This window comes from Salvia splendens, chromosome 17 (assembly GCF_004379255.2).
Source record: "Salvia splendens isolate huo1 chromosome 17, SspV2, whole genome shotgun sequence".
NCBI classification, from domain to species: Eukaryota; Viridiplantae; Streptophyta; class Magnoliopsida; order Lamiales; family Lamiaceae; genus Salvia; species Salvia splendens.
This window is the reverse complement of record NC_056048.1, coordinates 28,012,433-28,034,084: the sequence shown is the minus strand read 5'-3', so window position 1 is coordinate 28,034,084 and position 21,652 is coordinate 28,012,433. Positions and strand designations below refer to the sequence as shown.

The 21,652-nt window shown below is 34.4% G+C and overlaps 4 protein-coding genes across 13 annotated transcripts; 3 read left to right on the top strand and 1 right to left on the bottom strand.

Moving 5' to 3' along the window:
- Positions 1 to 4,644: 4,644 nt before the first annotated feature.
- On the top strand, positions 4,645 to 8,163 carry LOC121775581. The gene is made up of 7 exons (XM_042172678.1): positions 4,645 to 4,957; positions 6,438 to 6,509; positions 6,598 to 6,665; positions 6,978 to 7,125; positions 7,215 to 7,298; positions 7,399 to 7,494; positions 7,868 to 8,163. The coding sequence occupies exons 1-7, from the start codon at positions 4,730 to 4,732 to the stop codon at positions 7,871 to 7,873; spliced, it is 702 nt and encodes a 233-aa protein (XP_042028612.1). The 5' UTR covers positions 4,645 to 4,729; the 3' UTR covers positions 7,874 to 8,163.
- Positions 8,164 to 11,497: 3,334 nt separating this feature from the next.
- On the top strand, positions 11,498 to 13,723 carry LOC121775145 (transcription factor bHLH153-like). 10 transcript variants are annotated; one of them, XM_042172136.1, is made up of 6 exons: positions 11,500 to 11,981; positions 12,466 to 12,520; positions 12,711 to 12,827; positions 12,919 to 12,981; positions 13,077 to 13,241; positions 13,329 to 13,723. In XM_042172136.1, the coding sequence occupies exons 3-6, from the start codon at positions 12,729 to 12,731 to the stop codon at positions 13,500 to 13,502; spliced, it is 501 nt and encodes a 166-aa protein (XP_042028070.1). In that variant the 5' UTR covers positions 11,500 to 11,981; positions 12,466 to 12,520; positions 12,711 to 12,728; the 3' UTR covers positions 13,503 to 13,723. The 10 variants fall into 10 exon arrangements, with proteins under 10 accessions (XP_042028071.1, XP_042028070.1, XP_042028067.1 ...); XM_042172133.1 differs by having other exon boundaries at positions 12,916 to 12,981; XM_042172137.1 differs by lacking the exon at positions 12,466 to 12,520 and having other exon boundaries at positions 11,498 to 11,780.
- Positions 13,724 to 14,286: 563 nt separating this feature from the next.
- On the top strand, positions 14,287 to 16,958 carry LOC121774794 (selenoprotein F-like). Its single transcript, XM_042171649.1, has 4 exons — positions 14,287 to 14,591; positions 15,893 to 15,951; positions 16,359 to 16,540; positions 16,677 to 16,958. The coding sequence occupies exons 1-4, from the start codon at positions 14,426 to 14,428 to the stop codon at positions 16,747 to 16,749; spliced, it is 480 nt and encodes a 159-aa protein (XP_042027583.1). The 5' UTR covers positions 14,287 to 14,425; the 3' UTR covers positions 16,750 to 16,958.
- A 60-nt stretch (positions 16,959 to 17,018) lies between these two features.
- On the bottom strand, positions 17,019 to 21,182 carry LOC121774793 (putative disease resistance protein RGA1). The gene is made up of 3 exons (XM_042171647.1): positions 17,678 to 21,182; positions 17,488 to 17,571; positions 17,019 to 17,408 (listed from the first exon to the last, which is right to left on the bottom strand). The coding sequence occupies exon 1, from the start codon at positions 21,059 to 21,061 to the stop codon at positions 17,792 to 17,794; it is 3,270 nt and encodes a 1,089-aa protein (XP_042027581.1). The 5' UTR covers positions 21,062 to 21,182; the 3' UTR covers positions 17,019 to 17,408; positions 17,488 to 17,571; positions 17,678 to 17,791.
- Between the last annotated feature and the right edge of the window lie 470 nt (positions 21,183 to 21,652).

Sequence of the window (21,652 nt, the reverse complement as noted above, 5' to 3'; positions counted from 1 at the left end):
CGAATTTATAATTGCTTCTTTCTTACCACTTAAGCAATTATTATGACGTTGGGCTAATCATATGTGATTTGTCCCAACCATCATGATAGATTATGATATTTGATTTACTTACTATCAATCAAGGAAGTCAATTATTCTCATGGAAAATAACTTTATAACTTTTGTTGTATATATAATAATTAATTAAATCGATAATTAATGCATGTCCCATTTTAATTTTTTAGATCAAGCTAGTGATGTCAATTTGTCATTTTACCTCGGTTCAAAATGCAAATTAAACTTAGTAGAATTCGCAATAGAATAGTATAAGTTATTCAGAAATGGAATTTGAACAAATTTAAAAATAACTATCTGTGTCAACTTGTGACTAATAATTTAATTGGATGTAGAATAATGGTAACGTCAAAATACATTGAGTGCAATTTAATTTTTTAAAAATAAGAAATATGTCCATAGCATCATGCTTTTTCATAGTCATAGTCATCCTTCTATATATGTATAACAATAAATTTCGACCATCCCGAATGTTTTTACTCAAATTTGTGTAAAAGTTTGCCTAAATTTGGGTATTTGGATTGAAAAAATGTTTCTAACTTTGATTACTTATCCCGATTTTACATAAAAACGAATATGTTATTTTTATCAAACATTAAATCATATTTTATAGGTATTTAAACCAAAAACACTATTACAAAACAACGAAACAAGATTACAAGAATATAATTAAGGCAACTTAATAGGTAGATTAATTTAAATATTTGCCTTATAACAAATAAAGTAAATTAGGTAGATATTTAAGGTAGACAAATAAGTACATAACATTGTAATTAAAGAAAATAATTGTATACAACGGATAAGGATGAAGTTTTAATACCAGCTTGTCGTCAAATTTCATTAATTAAATCTGTTATAGTTTTTTCATTGCAAATACGAATTTTATCATGAGTGCATTCTCGAATAACAATTACTTAAGTACCAAAACTTAATGAGTAATAATAATAATACTATCACTTAACCTATTCTATATATAGCTAAAGTGTATACATCCGTATATAATGACTACGACCATCTCTAAATTTCCCCCTCATAAAAGGAAAAACTAATTAGAGGGACATAAAAAAAGTAGAAGCATAAAAATTTAATGAATTAGCTCTTTCATGGCCATTAATCTTAGTTGTCACGTTAAAAATTATAGCTAAATTTATAGTCCTTGGCTTATGTTGGCACATCAATTTCTTAAAAGATAGAGTATCTAAGAAAATACAATGTACGTAGTGACTAAAGTACATTATATGAGGATAAAGGCAGACGCATAAATTTATTTTAATAGGAATTAGATATTCTACATTTTAAATTTTAAGTTTTAAATTTTGAGACGATAATTTTCATATGTTCTTTTGTTATAATATGAACTTTTGCACATTAACATTTGCAAAATACCAAAACTCTCACGATGTTATATGACTAAAAAAAATTGTTTAGCTTGATAGCTTAAGCCCCTCGTTCGCTTAAGGCGGGTTTGTATGTTCGAGATGATTATAAAGCGCATTTTAATTGATAAGACGTTTTTTTAAAATTAATAAGTTGAATGCTCAAATTCCCTGACTATTCGATAGATAGGAAATTTTTATCGGTCATCCCTTTCTTACTTTCTTTTTTAGGAGGATCACATCATAAATGGAAAGCTAATGGAGTATATGTTTTGGAATTATGTGAATTCACACCATTAATAATAGATTTTGTAAGTACAACGAATTTCCTTCCTGTAGTCACGAGGCATATATGACTTTAGTAATAAGTATATTCATATCAGCGTGAGTTACTAAAACAAGACAATTAATACTATAATTATGAGTTCATAAGATCCATACTTAGCACTTCATGCATAATATGGCCAAATACATGAATTCCAATTTTACAAGTGGTTAAATTCATTCTATTTTTGGAGAAATGCATATGAATTTGTTCGTTCATTCAGAAAAATATTGTGATGCCTCAATTTTACACTCAAACTAGGTCTTATTAGCGTGATTAAAATTTATTCTCTATCCTTATCACCCAATTTTTAAAAATATCAATGATATATAATTATTTTAAAACTATTATCCAATAAGTATAATTAAGAAAAAAGTATATACATACTTATATTTATTATGATTTGTAAATATTAATTAAATAATAGTATTATATTTGTTCCATTTTTTTTTCTAATATATATACTTTTGAATTTATTTTTTTAATGAACATTTCTTATAGGAGTACTTAAACGAGCACATTTTTTTATTTTTATTTGAAAATATCACATTTTATTCTAACTATATAGAATAATTATTAATTAATCTTTCCAATTATTTAACATAATTATCGAAGATAGTGACAATCCAAAAGTAGGCTAACTAAACCATACCTAAACACGACATAAAATCACTCGAACACATCGCGTAAATAAACCCACCAAACAAGGGCATTTCCGTCCTTCCACACCCCCACATTCGTAAAATCCGCTACTCTTCCTAGTGTTGCCCACGGTTCACAAACCGGCGGTTCCGGTTCGGAACCGCCGGTTCCGGTTCGATCGAAGGCGGAACCGGAACCGAACCGTGAGGCTATTTCACGGTTCCGGTTCCGGTTCGAAAACCGGCGGTTCCGGTTCCGGTTCGGAACCGCCGGTTTTTCCGGCGGTTTAGGCGGTTCCAGTTCGGAACCGGCGGTTTCGCGGTTCGGTTGTAATTTTTTTTTTTTTTTGAAATTTGGATTTATACAACAAATTGGAACAAGACAATGTATAATTCAAATAGAAATACGGCGAATAAGGAGAAAATGATATCAATTTTATTGAGTTTGAGTTGTAACGGACAACGATACATTACAAATTACAATATATATATACATCTACAACTACAAGTATACAATATACAACAATGTAATATAATTTACATTGAAAAAAACATGAAATGGGGGAAAAAATTAAATTGAAAAGGGCTGGAGAGCGAGAGAGAGCAATAGCATGTGCCATATCTTGCTCTTCTCGATTCTACAAAATAATATTTGTATTGTAAATATCAAATAAAATTATGAACAATAATGTAATGTAAATCAAAATTAATTAAATTAGTAGATAATAAATATTAACCTGCCACGCGTCCATGTTCATTTGAGAAATCTCATCAATAACGGCTCTCCGAGATGGCCTCTTGGACTTTCTCTTTCCCTTATCAACACGACCTTCTCGGGATGAAGACATCTTGATATATAGTAAAAATGTAGTAATATGGAATAATATATATTTTTTTTGTTTTAGCAATTGAGAAAGAAAGACAATTTATAGAACTACGGGAACAAGTATAAAGTGTATAACAATGCTTAATAAGAGTAGCACTTGAGTAATTAAATGGAAGCACAATAGCACAAATGAGAAATTGGAGACAAAGAGAGAGAATTGTGAGATTGAAGAGAGAAACTCTTATTAACACAGGAGTGGAGTAAATGTAAATGAGGATAGAGGGGGGTATTTATAGATAAAAATGAGGGGGAAAATGGAAGAATTCGAATTTGAAATTTGGGAAATTTTTTTTTGAAAATTTCGTAAAACCGACGGTTTTGGCGGAAAACCGCCAGAACCGCCAAAACCGCCGGTTTCCGGGACAAAACCGCCGGTTTTCACGGTTAACCGCCGGTTAACCGACGAAAAACCGGCGGTTCAGGCCGGTTTTGCCGCTGAAAAGCTGCCGCCGGCGGCCCCATCCATGACACCTTGTTTTACGCGCCCGAACCGGCGGTTTTGCCGGTTAACCGGCGGTTCCGAACCGTCCGGAACCGGCAGTTCGGTGACGGTTCCGGTTCGAAAAATCTTGAACCGGAACCGGACCGCGGTTCCAAATGCGACGGTTCCGGTTCGAGAAAATTGTCACGGTTCCGGTTCGGAACCGGAACCGGCGGTTCCGGTTCGGCGGTTAACCGCCGGAACCGGAACCGGTGGGCATCTCTAACTCTTCCCACAAACTCCACCATTTTTTATTTTAAAAAATCCCCAAAAAAATTAAAAAAAATTCCCTCCCACTCTCTTTCTCTCCATATTCACCTAAATAAACTATTTATTCATGGGTGAACTATAAAAAAGGTCTCTGAATATGAATTTATCTCGTCCATAGTCTCTTAACTTTAAAAATATCGTCAGACATCCCTAAACTAAAGGTTTATATTGAAAATGGTCTTTTTCACTGTTTTCGGTCGAAAATACCCTTTTGGGGGATTTTGGGGGGTTTGAGCAATTTGGTCTTTTTACACTTTTAACATTTTAAATTTGATATTATTTCAGTTATATATTAAATCTGATATTATTTTAAAATTTAATTTAATTGAAATAAAGAAATAAAATTTTGAAATAATATCAGATTTAGTATATAACTGAAATAATATCAGATTTAAAATGTTAAAAGTGTAAAAAGACTAAATTGTCCAAATCCCTAAAACTCCCAAAAGGGTATTTTCGATCGAAAATAGTGAAAAATTACCATTTTCGAGATAAACCCTTAGTTAAGGGATGTCTGATGATATTTTTAAAATTCAGGAAATATGAGCAAGATAAACGCATAGTCTATGGACATTTTTGGGGTCCACTCTTTATTTATTCACCTCCTCATTTCAGAACCCAAACAAAATCAAACTCCATCGTCTCTCCAGACTTTTTGCTTTCTAGAGAGAGAAACAGGTGAGAAAAGAGCAAGAAATGGTGGATGATTTCATGGTGTGTGTGGACAGGATAATAGCTTCAGCTGCGTGCTTTCAAGAATCGTCTTCTTCGGCGGTGGAGAGAGAAAGTGAGGCGCAAGTTAGCGATGGCTGCAGTTTTAGTAGTGTGAAAGGGAAAGGAAGTTTGAGAGAGTGCAAAATTTGCCAGGAGGAAGATGAGGAGAAGGATATGGAAGCTCCCTGTGCTTGCAATGGAACCCTCAAGGTTTCTTTTTTCTCCACTTTCTCTCTCAAAGTTTTCATCTTTTTTTCTGGGTTTTGTTCCGATGAGATTATTGTAGTATGTGGGTTCGTTAAAAACAGTTTCTTTTTTTTTAAAAAATTGCTTTTGCAGTCTGTTTAATTTATGTGTGTGTGTGTGTGTGTGTGTTTTAGATGGATGGAAGTTGGGATTGAAGTAGATTTTCTTCTTTCCAGTCTCTGTTTTTCTACTAATTTTTTTTTGAAAAAAAATCCCTTTTTTGATGGGGTGTAGTGTTTTCTGGTACATACTATTTAATATTTATTGTCTTTTTAAGAAAAAAATGCTGTCTTTTAGATTTTTTGTATGTGGGATTTGTTCATGTTGAGCATTGTGGGTTCTTTTTTTATGGGGGGTCTGTTATATATTTATTGTCTTTTAAGGAAAAAATGCTGTCTTTTAGAGTTTTGGTGTGTGGGATTTGTTCATGTTGAAGTTTTTTTTTGTGGGGGGTCCTGTTTTCTGGTATATATTTATTGTCTTTTTAAGAAAAAAATGCCGTGTTTTAGATTTTTGGTGTGTGGGATTTGTTCATATTGAGCATTGTAAGTTTTTTTTATGGGGGTCCTGTTTTCTGGTATATATTTATTGTCTTTTTAAGAAAAAAAATGCTTTTATTCTAGATTTTTGGTGTGTGGGATTTGTTCATGTTGAGCATTGTGGGTTTTTTTTGATGGGGGGTCCTGTTTTCTGGTATGTATTTATTGTCTTTTTAAGAAAAAAATTTGCTGTCTTTTAGATTTTTGGTGTGTGGGATTTGTTTATGTTGAGCATTATGAGATTTTTTTTATGGGATGTCCAGTTTTCTGGTATATATTTATTGTCTTTTTAAGAAAAAAATATTTTTTGTATTTGGAATCTCTGCATATTTAATGGGCTGTCCTTTTATAGGTAAATTTATTGTATTTTTATGAACATAAAATGGTGTGGTTTAAATTGGTGCAGTTGTGCATTTAGTGCCTACTATATTTATCCCATTGTTGATAGATTCTACTCTATTGATTTGGAGTGAAGAGCATTCATTCATACAATTCAATGTTCTTGAATTTTGTGTTGGCATTTCACATGGGTACGCCATTTTTCTAACTTTTGTGATTGAGATTTCGAAAAAAAACCATTTTTCTGATTTGATGTGATGATATATGCTATTGTATAACTATTCACAAAATTATCTGAGAGTTTGACTATTTGAAAAGAAAATTTATAAAAATAAAAAAGAAAATACTTTCTGATTCTTGAAGAGTTTTTTATTTATGAAAAGTGAGATTTGTCAAGTATAGATTAACTTCACTTTTTTATGAATCTAATGGGGAACTTGTTTGGTGAGTTTGGTTCGAGTCTTATACTTGTCGTGGTGCCATATGCCTCGCTATGCGAATGCTCGTCTTATTGTTAGATACTTGGTTGTATGCGTGATGCTAATTCTCCTTCGGTTTTCATGTAGTTTGCTCATAGGAAATGCATTCAGAGATGGTGCAACAAGAAGGGTGATATCACTTGTGAAATATGCAATCAGGTTAGAATCTTTGCAGGAGTAGTATTTATGTAACAGCTTGTTAATCAACTAATGTAGTACGTAGAAGTTTAATATTTGGAATCAACAGGTTTTTTCTCCGAATTATAGCTGCCCGCCTCCAAGAACGAATGCTGATGTCTTGGCTATCGATATCAGGTAAACTATCGGCTTCTTTCACCTCATCATCAATCAGATGCTCTGGTAGATTAGTTTTCAATGTAAAATCTGTCTTTAACTATCTAGTTAAGTATCCTAGTTCGTCTCTTTGTTGTATAACAGAAAGGAGATATAGGAAACGAGGATTGGATAGTTTTCGATAGCGTTATCGTTGTTAAATATATCTAATTTTCAGTTATGTCCATGATTTTGAGTAATGGTGAAAAGATTTCTTATGTGCTATGAAGAACAGAGTATACACTTGCTTATTTGGCCATCTATCTCATTTTCGCCTTTTTATCTTTCGATCAGACAAGCTTGGGGTCCTCACATAGATCTCCGAGACCCTCGACTATTGGCTTTTGCAGCAGCTGAGCGCCAGTTTCTGCAGTCAGATTACGATGACTATGCCATAGCCAATAGTGGGACTCTTACCTGTTTCCGATCAGTAGCTATTGTCGTAAGCAAACCAAAACACCTTCTAACTGATTCATGATCTTCCCTTCTCTTGACAATGACGTAAATCATGCTCTTTTCTGATATTGGCAGCTGATGATGCTCTTGCTCATCCGCCAAACTCTTATGATCACGAGAGACTTTGGAGTGCTGCGCGAATCATCAGTTTTCGTCCATGTAAGTCCTAAATCGAAATTTCTTGATTACCTCAAAATTGTGCTATGTTATCAAGATCTAAGATTTCTCGGTTTCTGTTTTGCCTCTTTCTTAAATCCAGTATCAGATTTCGGTTCTTCAGCTTGCTGGTTTTCTTCTCCCGTGCTATGTTGTTGGCCGTTCATGGTACCTTGTACAATGTCGAAGGAGAAGGCAGGTTTGTTCGTCTTAATCCACCCCCTTCCCCTTATCACATCATGCTACGTTTTGTTAATAAGGTTCGGTAACAATAAGGAAAAAAATGTAACGTTGTTAGGAAAATGATTCGTGAGAATATTACTTCTGGTGATGGACTTCTAGGAATGGATTAATGATTCTTGATAGATTACATACTCCGTGTATATTGTAGAAAAATAATAGTAAGATTTTAAACGTAATGGTCGATGGCTTGAAACTGTAGTAGGTCAAGAGAAGCTCGACCTTAAGAGCAAACGACCTCATGAAATATGCTCGAGCCGTTCAACACTTCTTCACTTCATCCGAGCCATTTATACGCAAGTTGTCTAACTTACACTTTGTCCATACGTTAGGGTTGACAGCAGGCGGCACTGGTGGATGGACTGAGGTGAAATGATCTGGTTCGTGCATGACTGCATTTCTCGTTGAAGACTAGTTGAATGATCGAGGATTGAACGAGGTTTTAACGCGACAGATTGATCGGAGATTAAGGTTTACTCCGATGATTTCTGTGATTTCTACCTGGTGACTCAGAAGCAAGTGTAAATTTGATTATTTTGAGATCACTTAGGTGCTTTTGCGGAATTATTGTTCAAAAATTTGAGTTTTTGTTATCACAAGTTGAAATGAAATTGCAATTCTTAACCAACTGAAGCCTAATTTATGAAGTACTACAAATATTTTATTTTTATTTATTTTTTCAAGTACTTATAAACCCAAACTTGTGACCTACTATTGATATGTGGCAGGGTATTGGCATGATTTGGGTACACTTCACTACTAAAACTATTTTTTTGGATGGATTTAGTGGACTTAAATCCATCGATATTTCTAAATATATATCACTGTGTTTTAAAATTGGGGAATTGAATAGATATTGACTAGAATTCATGATTTATGATATTTTGATAATTGTGAGGTTCGTAATGCTAAAACTTGAGCTAAGTCTAGTTTAATTTGTTTATGTATCTATAGTTAATTAAGTTCTTAAACATTTGTTAATTTCACCTAAAATATATAATTAATTTAACTGTCACTTATTCTCATTTAAAGATGAATCTTTTTAGTAACATCTAATACCATCAACTCTAGAACTAACAAAATTTGATAAGTTTAAGTGCTTTGACATAAAAAAAATACTAGCACAACCCTTCTATATTATTCCCACTTCAAATTATATACTAGTTCTTCTAAATAAATAATTATGCAATGTAGTTGTTATATATCTTTTCAATAAAAAAAAGGAGATTGGAAAGAAGCAAATGACAATAATAGTTGTACAAAATTGTCTAGGCATAATTATGTTAGATGTGATTATTCTCTACTAATCTTATCTCCGATGTGAAGTGAAAGAGACACCATACCATTTTAGTCCATGCATAATCACTCTTTTAGGCTTATTGGTGAAAGATCATATACTAAATTAATGTTTGGGATTTTATCTTGGCAGACTGTGAATACATTATTGATAAACTAAAGTAGGATATTTGTAAATATGCCAATGATAATAAAGTATTGGGTAATCAATTTATCGTTTTCTTAAAAGGTAGAGAAAAAAACGATTTGTGGTAGGTTCATTTATATTGAAAAATTGTACATTGATAGTGATTTGGTCTCAACCCGATTCTTAATATTGGGTAATCAATTTTCTTAAAATCTTTAATTTGACTTTAGCCATATTCTTACATACATATATTATCGCATTGAACTGGATAAACAATTCATATATTGGTTGATATTCACGATTACTAGTAATTAATAAAGATAAGGGCATAAAATCATACATATCTTTAAAAACTTAGGATCAAACTTTCAATGATAAAAAAGATAAGAAACTGACACAAAGATAGAATCTCTAAGAATATTAACCAAAATTTCCTCATGGTTAATGATGAAATCAGTGAACAATGTCATAATCAATAGAAAGATAGGAAACATAAATCTTAGAAAAATCCAATAGGAAAGATAGAAAATTACACTCTAACATAAACTCTTTTCAATCTTACTTGACACCACAAGGTTTGAAAAGATAGGCCAAAGTTAGAAAAATGAGGACTATAATAATTGCTATTTGTTCCTGAATAAATTTCACTTCAAGTATAACGATGGCTTGTAAAAGTGATTAGTGTGTTCACCTTTTTTATTTTCTTTGTTGATTTTGAATTCTTTACATTGTTATTGCCTTATCAGCATGACTCAGCTAACCAGTTCTTGACTTTGAGCATTTTTATTTTTATCAAAAAAGTGAAATGAATACCGTTCATGAATTATGTTATTTACAACCAGAAGTAGATGCACAAATTTGTTTTGATAAAAAGGAGTACTAGTATAATTTTAGAATTCGAAATTTCAAGACGATAATTTTCCTATGTTTCGTTACGACGATATGAGCGAACTGCAAATTAAAATTTCTCACGCCTTATGTTAAGGATGAAGTTCCTTAACTCGTTGATTTTGCGTCGAACGTCGCGGGAGCTTTTGCCCGTCGATCAATTCGGCTTCAAAATTAGGGTTTTGTGCGTTTTGCACGTTTGAAAGGAAATAGAGTAGGAGAAAATAAAATAGAAGGATAATTGATATTTCTTGAATGATCGAACTAAAGAACAATGTCCACTATTTATAATAGTGGAGACTATCTTAATGAACAAGACAAAAGATATGAACAAGATATGCTAATCCATAATTAACTAACTAAATAATAATAATAATCGTATCACCTTATCCCTTAACCCTCCTCAGGACCGAAAATTCGGTCCGAAGAAACCTTTGTTAATGGAAAAGGTAGAAAAATATTAGTAACTATAAAAATCATAAATATTCATTAACACTAAACATGATTGTTAAGATATAATAAAAGCATAGATATATCACCGCCGCGAAGATAATTAGCATATAATCAATATAATTACATAGTATAACAACTTCCACCTACCAACAATTAGGTAAAATACAACCAGAAATCTTAAAAGTTTTCGATAATTTATTCATCGAAAACAAAATTCTTCAACTGTCCGAACTCAATGAAGATGAGCTTAAATCAGTTGTCGATTTCGTACACAAAGAATTTCATAAAAATTAAAGATTTCAATTAAATTAAGGTATTTCTTCTCGCAACCATGTTTTCTGCCTCAATTTCCGCCAAGACTACAATGGATTAATTGAGTTTTAAATTATGTTTGAAATTTCAAGAGATGAATTAATCAACTACTTAATTTTCATTTTACAAGGTGCATGCAAATTATTAGAGCGTTCACAATGCGGCCAGATCAAGTAAGGAAGTGGTGTCTATAGGAATGCGTTGCACGAGCGTATAAGGGCGTGCGTCATTTAGCATTGCGATCGGGACTGCTCGCCTTTGTTTAGTCACGGCATGGCTGCATGACATAGTCAATAGAAGCCCAATTTGGTATCCACTTGAATTCGGAATGCTTCGCTAATTTTCTCCCAAAGTGAAGAACAAAGCGAAATGTTAAGGGTCGTCACTATAATTTTTAACGCAACATATATTTGTAACAATTTTGCTTATTCTCATCTTCTTTAGTTGCTTTTGCCTTTTCCTTTTTGAATATTATATCTAATTTTTTATTAGTGCATACATTCAACTAGTATGATAATGAAAAAAAAATCATTATCTTCTAGTTTAATTTTATTGAATTTTGTATTTTAAATTTCACTAAGTATTGTTTCCTATTAATACTATGTAAATTTAGGATTTGAATCATGTATTTTTTGACATTCAATATATTTTTTATATTTTTAGAATTTTAGTTATATAAATTTAAAATTAAAAAAATTATGAATATTAATTTAATTAAAATTATAATATTTGAAGAAATAAGAAAAAAAAATCCAAGATTGATAAATAATGTAAGAGAAGAAAGAGATGATGAATTGTGATTGTGCAGGGCCCATCTAAAAAAACATTGAGTTGTAGATGCTTGAGAAATCTTCAATCAGAATTAGATAATACTACCAATCAAATCAAGCTTATTAAATTGAACGTCTTTTCATAAATATATCTAACATAAAATTCAACTATAAAATCGTAGTTTTGAACACACCCTACATCACTTCTCAAAGAAAAAAAATATTAACCTCTCTGCAATTTTTCCATTGTTTTCAGATTGATTTTTCCTGGTTTTTTATGTTTGTACAAAAGCTATAAACACAATAACTTTCGTCTCCTTTTGGCCTTGCGTGTGTGTGTTGTGTGTGAAAAGAGTGTTCATTCATTTAGAAATACAGAGACAAACAAAGGCAGGAAAGGTGGAAGATTCTTTTCCATATCTTGTCTCCTTGTTTCAATAGTCTTGGCACAAATCCCAATTCCCTGTTGTCAATAAAACCCAAAAATTGAGAGAGAGAAACAACTTTGGATGATTTCTTTTTGCAAAGTTGGGATTTTTATTGCATTTTTCTTGGATTCTTGAAATGGGATTTGAAAATTGAGGTTCTTTTGTAAAGAAGGTGAGCCCTTTATCCCAATTTTTTCATCTTCCTTTGTTTTTCCAACTTCTTGAAACTATTTTATCTTCGTTTTTCTTCCAATTATTACTATTCAATTTAATCAAAGTTTTGGTGAGTTTAATAAAAATTTTCATCACCAATTTAGTTGATGATCTTGTGTAAATTTAGTTTCTTGAAATTCTTGCTCTCCCATTTTTAAGTGTTTGTCTTGGTAAGCCTTATTTGACAAAAAAAATAAATATTGTTTTTTATTTAGTATTTTCAGTTTATTAATGCTTAGATAGAGACATTGCATACTTCAAAATCGTAAGTAGGATTGAATATTTAGAAGAAAATTAAATATTGCATGCTGAAAACGCGTATATTCATCATTCATGTCAAATAAATGGGGCCAACACAGCTACAAACAATATCCATACATATTAGCATAATATCTGGATTAAGTAATGCATCTGTTTTTCATTTTAAGTCATTTCTTAATCAGGTGAACAAATAGGATAGTTTGATGAACTTTGTAAACTGCTTTGCTTTTTCAAAAGGTATGTTTTTTCATAGCAAAGAATCCAAATTCTAGTGTAGATTTAGCTTTTCTTGATCATGAATGTCTCATTTGTATGATTTCTAAGTGATCAAGTAGATAAATTTCTATCTGAATTGGTTGAAACTGCCAAAAACAGCTTGCTTTCTTACTAGATACCTTTGTTTTTCCAAATTATTCTAATGAGACAGACAACTACGAAGGCGAAGATGATGCAGCACAAGAGAAGCCCGGCCTCAGTTAACCAAAGCTCGTTCGCGAACTTGATGCCTAAAAGACTCAAGATTGATGCCCCTCTCTCTTCCAAAGTTAGTGTTTGATGCCTAACTATCATTTGACAGCACTATAACTTTGCCACATTATTGTTGATGATAAGCATATGTTTGATGGTTGTAGGAGAAGAAGGAGAGGGTGAGCGAACGCGTCTCTGCTCTTCAACAGCTCGTCTCGCCATATGGAAAGGTTCATAGAACTTAAAAGACTTCATATGCTAACCATTTCTTGCCTTGAATAGTTATATTCATTGCTAATGTGTTTGTTTTTGTGTAATCTAATAGACTGATACAGCCTCAGTACTTCTTGAGGCAATGGAGTACATAAGCTTCTTGCACGAGCAAGTCAAGGTATCGTCTCTCTTGATCTCTTTATGTCGCGTTGGAATGAAAATGACGTTGTCTTGGCCTCCACAGGTTTTGAGTGCTCCATATCTATGTAGCACAGAGGTATGTACGCACATTCTCTTTAGGCCTTTTGGAGCTCTTGATTTTGTTCGCATTGTGTGATGTTTTGGCGTGTTGTTACTGATGCAGGGCGAGGAGGCGTGTGGCCTCAGAGCGAAGGGCTTGTGTGTCGTGCCAACGTGTTTAGTTCTTGAAGTTGGAAGCAGCAATGGTGCTGATATATGGGCTCCAATCAAGACCACCCCCCCTAGTGAAAGAAGGCTGGTGTCGGATGAGGGTGCTTCGGTCGTGATTTACTGCTGATCGCTGGGGTGAGGACGAAGTCAGGCGCCTCGGGGATCAAGTCATGTTGATCGGCCTAGAGGAGGCCGGGGTGGAAGGGAGTTTGGTTTGGTTGGGTTGTATGGTTATGGTATAGGAGATCATAGAGTGAGCAAATTAGTTGTTTGTTGATAGTGCTATATGCATATTAGACATGTAAAGTTATGTAAAAGTGGCAATGAATCGTACAATAGTTGATAATACGCATCCCCTTCAATTACTAGGTTGAGGATTTGAGTTATTATGGAGTCATTGTTGATTAATTTTTTAAGAAAAAAGAAGTCATGTGTAACTATCTCTTCAAATGAATTTGATTATTCAAGATTCAGTTTTATTAAGAGCTCAAATAGTCAAAATTTATGCTTTTAAAGGCACAAATTTAGTACTAGTACTTAATTGTTACCATGTCATAAAAATCTGAAAAACTCGAACTATGTGATTCAAATGACTTAATAGAATTTTGTATGTTTGCATTTTTTATTAATATTTTTAAATTTTGTTTCAATACTTCATACGGTTCATCATAAAATTCATGGGCCTGGCTTTATTTTTTACAAACTAAACTGTTTTCTTTCATTTTTAGTTTGATTTTAAATTTAAGCCATTTATTACTTAATTTCAATTGACTACTTCCACGTTTATTAAAAAACTCTCTATTTACTACAAACTTTAGGTTAATTTAATTTCTAATTTAATAATAATAGTATGTAGTATTTTTTTCACAAATGATAATACTAGTACTAATAGGAGTAAGTAACAATCTTGACTTTCTTCTCAAAAAAATAAAAATAAAACCTGGACTTTACCTTTCCCATGTGCCCGTCTTCCTCAAGCTCTGAATTTCTAAAACCCCCTTTGCAGATTATTACTTCGATTTTAGTTCTGCGCATAAAATTGAAATAAAAATGGGATCTTTGAAGTTGGTTATGGCATTAATTCCATTAATTTTGCTGTTCTCTGTTTGCGAAGCAGAGCAGAAGCTGAGCACTAAAGAATGTGAGAATCTAGGGTTTACGGGCCTCGCCCTTTGCTCCGATTGTCACACATTTGCTGAATATATCAAAGATCAAGGTGAGCTCTTTTTCTAATTTTAGTTTATGCGGTTTGGTTTTCAAGAGATTTTATATCCTCTACTTGATCTCATTTTTCTGTTGAATGATTGTTTTGTCTCTCCTTTTGTAAGAATTGGGATTAGTAAGATTCTTCAGAAGTATTATGTTTGCTTATTAATTCGATTTGTGGAGTAATTTCTGAGCTAAGAATGAGTGAAAAGCTTTGAAAAAGTTTTCATTTTTGACAATGTATTTGGATGCCAGATTGTGATTGTTTTGAGTTGATTTCATGTTATTGTGCTTGTGTTGCTGTAATTCAAACTTAAACGATGGCGGTAAGGTTGAATTATCGAAGAATTTGGTCTCTTTGAAGGATATAAATTGGAATAAAAGCGATATGGTGTATGATTCTTCGCTATATGTATAAATGAAGTGGGCAATTGGAAGAGGTGGAAACTGGAAAATACATGGTCTTTAGGGGTAAGATTTAAGAGACGAGAGGGTGTGATGCCGGTGAGCTTAGAGAATGAGATGAAGAAGTGAAGTAGATTTGAATAAATAAATGAAGAAGAAAAATGGATAAGATATATGTTTCTGTAGAATGTGGTGCATAATCTTCATTCTAGGCAGAAGTTTTGGAGGTTCGAGTGCACAAATAGCAGATAGAATTGTAAAAATTGTTGTAAAATGTGTTGGAATAAATAATTGATCTAGATGTAGCTCTATATTGAAGGTTTTTTAGGGTGACATAGGCCTAGTGTTAGAGCTTTAAATGCATGATGAGGCTTTTGAAAGTTACGTTCTTTAATCTCTGGGATTTTGTTAATGTAAAACGTGAACAAATTTGGTTGATTGGTTTGGTTTTGGGGACTGGGAGATCTTTTGGAGGTTCAAATTTCCGAAAATGGCTGAAACATACTCTTATAAACATGCTTCTCAGAGCCTTTCATTTTGGATAGAAAAAATAACGTAGGATCAGCTACACTGTGGTGGGAGCATAACTCAAATTATAAACTGATTGACTGAATTCTGTAGAACCTTGTGTTTACTTAGTAACAGATTATTGATAACACTTTTGGGAAGGAATCTATTTTGTGCGTATCGAATCACGGGAAATTTAGAAATTTAGGGATTATTATTCAAATGTGAAAGAAATTACGTGTCTATGGGAAGAAGGGAGTAGTATTTTTTCCATATCTGTAGATATTACGTCTCTTGCAAAGTTGCAATGTGATTATAGTGTTATGTGTGTCAAAATTTTCAACCATGGTCCGAACTACTGTTGATGATTTATGATTCGCCACTTTCTATTCACTGCAGAGCTGGTGTCTGATTGTCTGAAGTGTTGTTCCGAGGATTCAGATGATGCCACAAGCAAGGTACATCTATTTAATTTTCAACAAGAATGTTCATGTGTTAGCCGAAAGGGTTATAGGTTTCTGCAAGTGATCGCTGAGCTCTAGACGTGTTTATAGCATTGCATTTTGATGTCTAAATTTGCTCCAAAATTATTAAGGGTTATTCTTAAACTTTAGTCTAAACCTTGACCACACGGCTACTTTTTAGCCCGAATTCGCAAATTCTACAAACACAGCCTACTATATACGTTGTTTACTTAATAGCCCAAGTAAAATGATTCCAGACAACTAAAGCTAGCGTGCATCATTAGAAGCTGATTTTGCAGCACTGCTATACTTTTCAATAGATGAACTAGCTTCCTCTAATTTCACATTCATATACATCCTCTTTCTTTGTCCAAATCCGTCTCATTGTAACGTGTTTGCAGGTTATATATTCTGGTGCTATTTTAGAGGTGTGCATGAGGAAACTGGTGTTTTATCCCGAGCTAGTTGGCTTCATCGAGGAAGAGAAGGATAAATTCCCTTCGGTCAAAGTTCAGTACGCTTTCAATTCTCCACCCAAGTTGATCATGTTGGATGACGACGCACAGCCTAAGGAAACCATTAGGTGAGCTTACTGCCCAAAGAGATCTTGTGTTGGTTCCTTTTCGTTTAGTTATGAAATCTTAAATTCACACAATTTTGTCTATGACGACGTGCATATGTTTATTTGCTTGACATGGATTTTTGTTGGTGTAATGTAGAGTTGATAACTGGAAACGAGAGCACATTCTACAATTCCTCAAGGAGAAAGTGAAGCCGGCCTCGGATTCCTAATGCTCGACTGATCGGCTGCTAAGTTTCACGTCGACAACCGGTGAATTAAGGTTATAGGTGTTAGTGAATATTGTTTTATGATAATTAAGTTTTTGAATGGCTTTAGCTATTCCTAACCTATGACATCATGCAATGTAGATTTATTTTGCTTCAAGTTAAACACAAATTTTATTACGAAGATAATCAATAATAGTTCCACATTTACTCTATGATCATGGTGATTCTAACCTCTAACCTACCTATTGTTTTAAGGGGAAACGCCTTACCAATTGAAAAACATTGAATAACATGTTGTAATCGGAAAGCATCCCAATCGATAATCTTGAATAGAAGATGGAAAGCATTAGCTACCATTCAATTCACCTTAATCTATCATCAAGGAGAATGTGTTACAAGTCTCTTAACATTGACCCTTGGTGCCCTACTTTATAATCTACGGACTGCGAAGCTAATCACGAGCTGCAGAATCTTTCCGAATGGGCGAAGCCCATCATGACCTCGAGATTTTTAATTTCACAATATTCAACACTTGCTATTTTTCTCTCGAGCCACAAGCCATGCTGTTGAAGTCCATCTGAAATACGAGCTTTTAGACTAGCCAAGGTGCCGGCTCGGACCAATCACTTGGAGCTGATTCATTATTTGCGGTCGTGCTTGCCCTGCAGTAGAATCACATCAGACAAAAGAGAATATGGAAAATGATACATGCTACAAGTTTCAAATGGATAGGCTATCAACCTCGATTTTGAGATGGCGATCGTATCGACAATTCCTAACCATTCTAATTTCAGTGCATCCACAGAAGGCAAGCACGTCAACTTGCTGCAAATATATAGATATAACCTTGTTAGAGAAGAAAGGTTCCCTAACCATTGTGGTAAAATTTTGTAAGCTTGAAATTGAAAGAGCATTGAGATGTTGAATTGACCTCCAATTTTTCACCCCTCTGAAAGTGAGTTGCAACACCCTTGCAATATACCTGTTAATGTCAACACCAGTCTCTCTTGACCGCTCCACACTCACAACTTAATTGCTACGAGTTTCAAATGCGGTCGCCATCAACCTTGATTTTGAGATTGGGATGGTTGCGCCACTCCGAATCAATACTTAGCTTTGGACAGTTTTTAATTTCTAACATTGTTAATTTAGTAAGGGGCTTGAATGCATCCACAGAGGGCAGACACCTCAACTTTGTGCAGCCATATAGATCCAACATCTTCAGTGCTGAGAGGTTTCCAAACCATTGCGGCAATTCTTCTATCCCTATATTCTTTAACTCTAACCAATAAAGAGAAGTGAGACGTTGAATTGATTGAGGCAGCCACTCCCAATTTTCCACCCCTCTTAATATTAACCACTCAAGTGAGTTGCAACAGCCTTCCAATATGCCATTCACAGTCTCATTAATGCCAACACAATTCTCCCTTGACCACTCCTCACTCACATCTATCATTAAAGTCTTTAAGCTACCTAAATTCCAACTCTCAACACTACCAGCAGGCATCAATTTAGGAACGCCCATGATTATTAAAGTTGTGAGACGAGTAGATGATTTAGCCATGCAGTCAACTAGCATTGGTAGATTCTTTAGGCTCCTTAATCCTTCCAATTCAAGTTCCTCAATTGTAGGGCCCCACAACTCTAGCATTTGACGTGGCAATTCCATCAGTTCTCCGCAGTTAGAAATACGCAGCTCACGGAGGATTCCTTGATTTTCTCCTCCTCCGCAGCTTGGATTCCCCATCGACTTCAGATTTCCACATCCTACTATTCTCAACCCCTTCAGAGAATTGAGGGTGTCCAGCCCATCTGGTAATGCTTCCAACATATCACAATAACAAATGTCCAAGTATGAAAGCTTGCGATGGTTATAGAAAAACATCTTTGACAAACATTTCAAACTCTTCAATTCCCTTATAAAGAGCGACCTTAAATTTGGCAAGTGGTCCAATGTTATTTCCTCACATTCTGAACAACTCTCCAGTTTTATCTGAATCAAGTTATGAAGTGGTAAGCAAGAGCCTTGAGGTTCACCCCGTAACCATGTTGGAAATTTTATGCCTTTGTATCCATCAATGCTCAACTCCTTCAGATTTGCATGAGGTTTGAGACCTTCCAACACACTCTCATCATTTCTTTCACCCCAACAATCCAATCCCCATTCAAACTGCAACTCAGATAAGTGTTGCTTCTGTAATATATTGGCTTTCAGAGCCTCTTCCTTGTCACACACCCTCTCAAGATTTGTAATAACTAATTTTTCTTTGAGATTTTTCAAATTTCCGAGTTCTTCAATATGATAACCCTTCTCTTCACCCACTTTGAAGCAAGGTAGTGTTTGGAGACTTGTTAATCTCCCAATCTCCGCAGGCAACTCTACATCTTTGATATACAAATGTCTTAAGTTAACCAAGTACTTCAACGTGTTTGCCAGTTTCTGCGAAGACGAAACACGTGATAATCTTAACGTTTGCAAGTGGCTGAGTTCACCAATCCACTCCGGCAAGTCTTTAATACATGTATTTGAAATATCAAGATATCTCAAATGTATCAACTCCCTAATTGAATTGGACAACTCTGTAATATTATCATCATCGAGAGTTAGATTATGCAGACACTGGAAGTCTGAGAACGTGGTATTAGAAGTTCCACTTTTCAAGATTAATGTACGCAATTGCTTGGCCACTTCTTTCGAAATATGACTTGATTCTACTTCAAGAAACATGTATCGGATGGGGGTGCTGCCATCCGCATTATTATTAGATAAAACAGAAGATGCAAGATCATGCACTAGATCGTGCATCACACAACCTTCCACATTTCCATATTCATCTCGCCATGCAACTTGAAGCAAAGAGTTGTGTAGAAGAACGTTGAAAAACTTATTTCCCACATCTTCCATCTCATTTCTTTTATCTGGTTGAAGAAACCCTTCTGCCATCCACTGCTCAATTACCCGATGCTTAATAATCCAATCACCTTTAGGAAAAATTGAACAGTATGCAAAACATTTCTTCAGAGATGGTGAAGGCAAATAATTATAACTCAATTTCAGTATCTTTTTTATTCTTTCAGCACCTTCAGCATCTGTAAGACAATTTATACTGATTGAGTGCCACTCTTCTTCGGACTTACATCGTCGAAGGACGCCGCCAACTACATTGGCAGCTAAGGGCAAACCTCGACATGCCTCCGCAATCTTTTTTCCAATAATCTCAAATTGTGGCGGGACTTCTTCATTTCCATCAAATGCTTTTTCTCTAATTATAGACCAGCAATCATCATCTGATAAGCCTCTCAAAGTGTATTGAAGTGGGTTCACAATTGAAGCAACCTTTTGACTCCTGGTAGTGATGATAATGCCATTTCCCATGGTGGAAGTAACTCCTGACATGGAATTTATAAAGTCTTCCCACTTTGGAACATCTTCATTCCATACATCATCAAGAACAAGAAGGTATGTTTTCTCCTTGAGAGCATCTTGAAGCTTTCTCAGGATAGCTTCCTTACTCTGACATTCATCACCACCTTGTGAAGGGAATGTTGAAAGGATTTTTTTGAAAAGAATGATGGGATCAAAGGTTTGAGAAACATGAACCCAGAGAAGTGATCCGAATCGAGCCTTCACCCTTTCATGATGGATGACTTTTTTAGTGAGCGTGGTCTTCCCCATACCCCCCATTCCCACAAGAGCAACAATGGAGAACATTGGTTTGTCTTCCTCAGGGTGGGTCTGGGTGAGCATGTCAACTAGTATAGGCACATCATCATCTCTTCCAATAAAGATTGGATCAAGACTCAACGAATCAGTCTCATCAGAAGTATCAGCAACAGCGGGAAGTGAATTCGCAAGAATGAGTTGAAGGCCAAGATTTGTTGCCTTTTTGTTCACAGACTCAAAATCCGCATTGATATGTTTGATGGCATGAGCCATTTTAGAGCGACGTGAAAAGCGAGTACTACTACTACTACAGGATGAGAAGCATGATAGTACCTTATTCTTCAGCTTGGGATTGGGATTGAGTGCGTCCATTTTCCTGGCTTTTTTGTAGACAAAATGATAGTTGAGTTCATCCAAGACATAATAAGCATCGAAAGCCACAGCTTCAAGTTTCCTCAACCACATCTTCACAGCATCGTCAGTGATGGATTTCGTCTCAGCACCACTCAAGTAGGCTTGAACCATCTCCAAAGTCTCCTGCAGCTTTCCGGCATCTTCCTCGAGACCTCGAAGCAGAGAGTACTCTTCCTTGAGAAAGTTGATCAGGTTTTGGACAAGAACCTCGACGCCTGCGGTAGCAACGGCTTCCATGGTTTCGAAGAGATGATCTAGAGAGAGAAAATGCTTGCAAGACTATCTTAATTTCAGGATGGATAGTGCCTGTAAACTTGTGGATGGTATGCTAATAATCTCCTCTCGCCTGAATTATGATTCCCACTCGTCATATTATCATTTATGGCCCACCAGTTTGGCTCTCTTTATCTCATTCCCATAAAGCAAATTGGTATAAATTTAAACAACAAAGCAGGTTGAGTGTCGTGTTTTCTTTTTTGACTAATTTTATAATTCTCTGTTACAACTTATATAATTATAGTACTATACTATTATTTATACTAATAATAATGTGGAGTTTACTCTCCTCTAATATTACTTACATTACTTTTATCCATCTCTATTAATTTACTAATTATATTTCAATATCAATTCAAAATAATGTTGATATACTCATATTGTCAAGTTATTACATAAGTTAGTTCATTTGATAACATCCCTCAACTTAAGATTATTCCTTGTATAAAAAAAGGGGTTATTTTAGTGTTTATCAATGTTATTTAAAAAGGGGAAGCTGGGTTCACTGGCGGGAGTTCGTTTCATCAGGCCATCAGGGTGGTATATTCATCT

Bases quoted from the DNA above. Each gene is read 5' to 3' on its own strand.
- LOC121774794 (XM_042171649.1), top strand. From the start codon at position 14,426: ATGGGATCTTTGAAGTTGGTTATGGCATTAATTCCATTAATTTTGCTG. The intron at 14,592-15,892 runs GTGAGCTCTTTT...TATTCACTGCAG, and splicing joins TGAATATATCAAAGATCAAG to AGCTGGTGTCTGATTGTCTG. The intron at 15,952-16,358 runs GTACATCTATTT...ACGTGTTTGCAG, and splicing joins CAGATGATGCCACAAGCAAG to GTTATATATTCTGGTGCTAT.
- LOC121774793 (XM_042171647.1), bottom strand. From the start codon at position 21,061: ATGGAAGCCGTTGCTACCGCAGGCGTCGAGGTTCTTGTCCAAAACCTG.
- LOC121775581 (XM_042172678.1), top strand. From the start codon at position 4,730: ATGGTGGATGATTTCATGGTGTGTGTGGACAGGATAATAGCTTCAGCT. The intron at 4,958-6,437 runs GTTTCTTTTTTC...GTTTTCATGTAG, and splicing joins CTTGCAATGGAACCCTCAAG to TTTGCTCATAGGAAATGCAT. The intron at 6,510-6,597 runs GTTAGAATCTTT...TGGAATCAACAG, and splicing joins CTTGTGAAATATGCAATCAG to GTTTTTTCTCCGAATTATAG.
- LOC121775145 (XM_042172130.1), top strand. From the start codon at position 12,702: ATGAGACAGACAACTACGAAGGCGAAGATGATGCAGCACAAGAGAAGC. The intron at 12,982-13,076 runs GTTCATAGAACT...GTAATCTAATAG, and splicing joins TCGTCTCGCCATATGGAAAG to ACTGATACAGCCTCAGTACT. The intron at 13,242-13,328 runs GTATGTACGCAC...TTACTGATGCAG, and splicing joins CATATCTATGTAGCACAGAG to GGCGAGGAGGCGTGTGGCCT.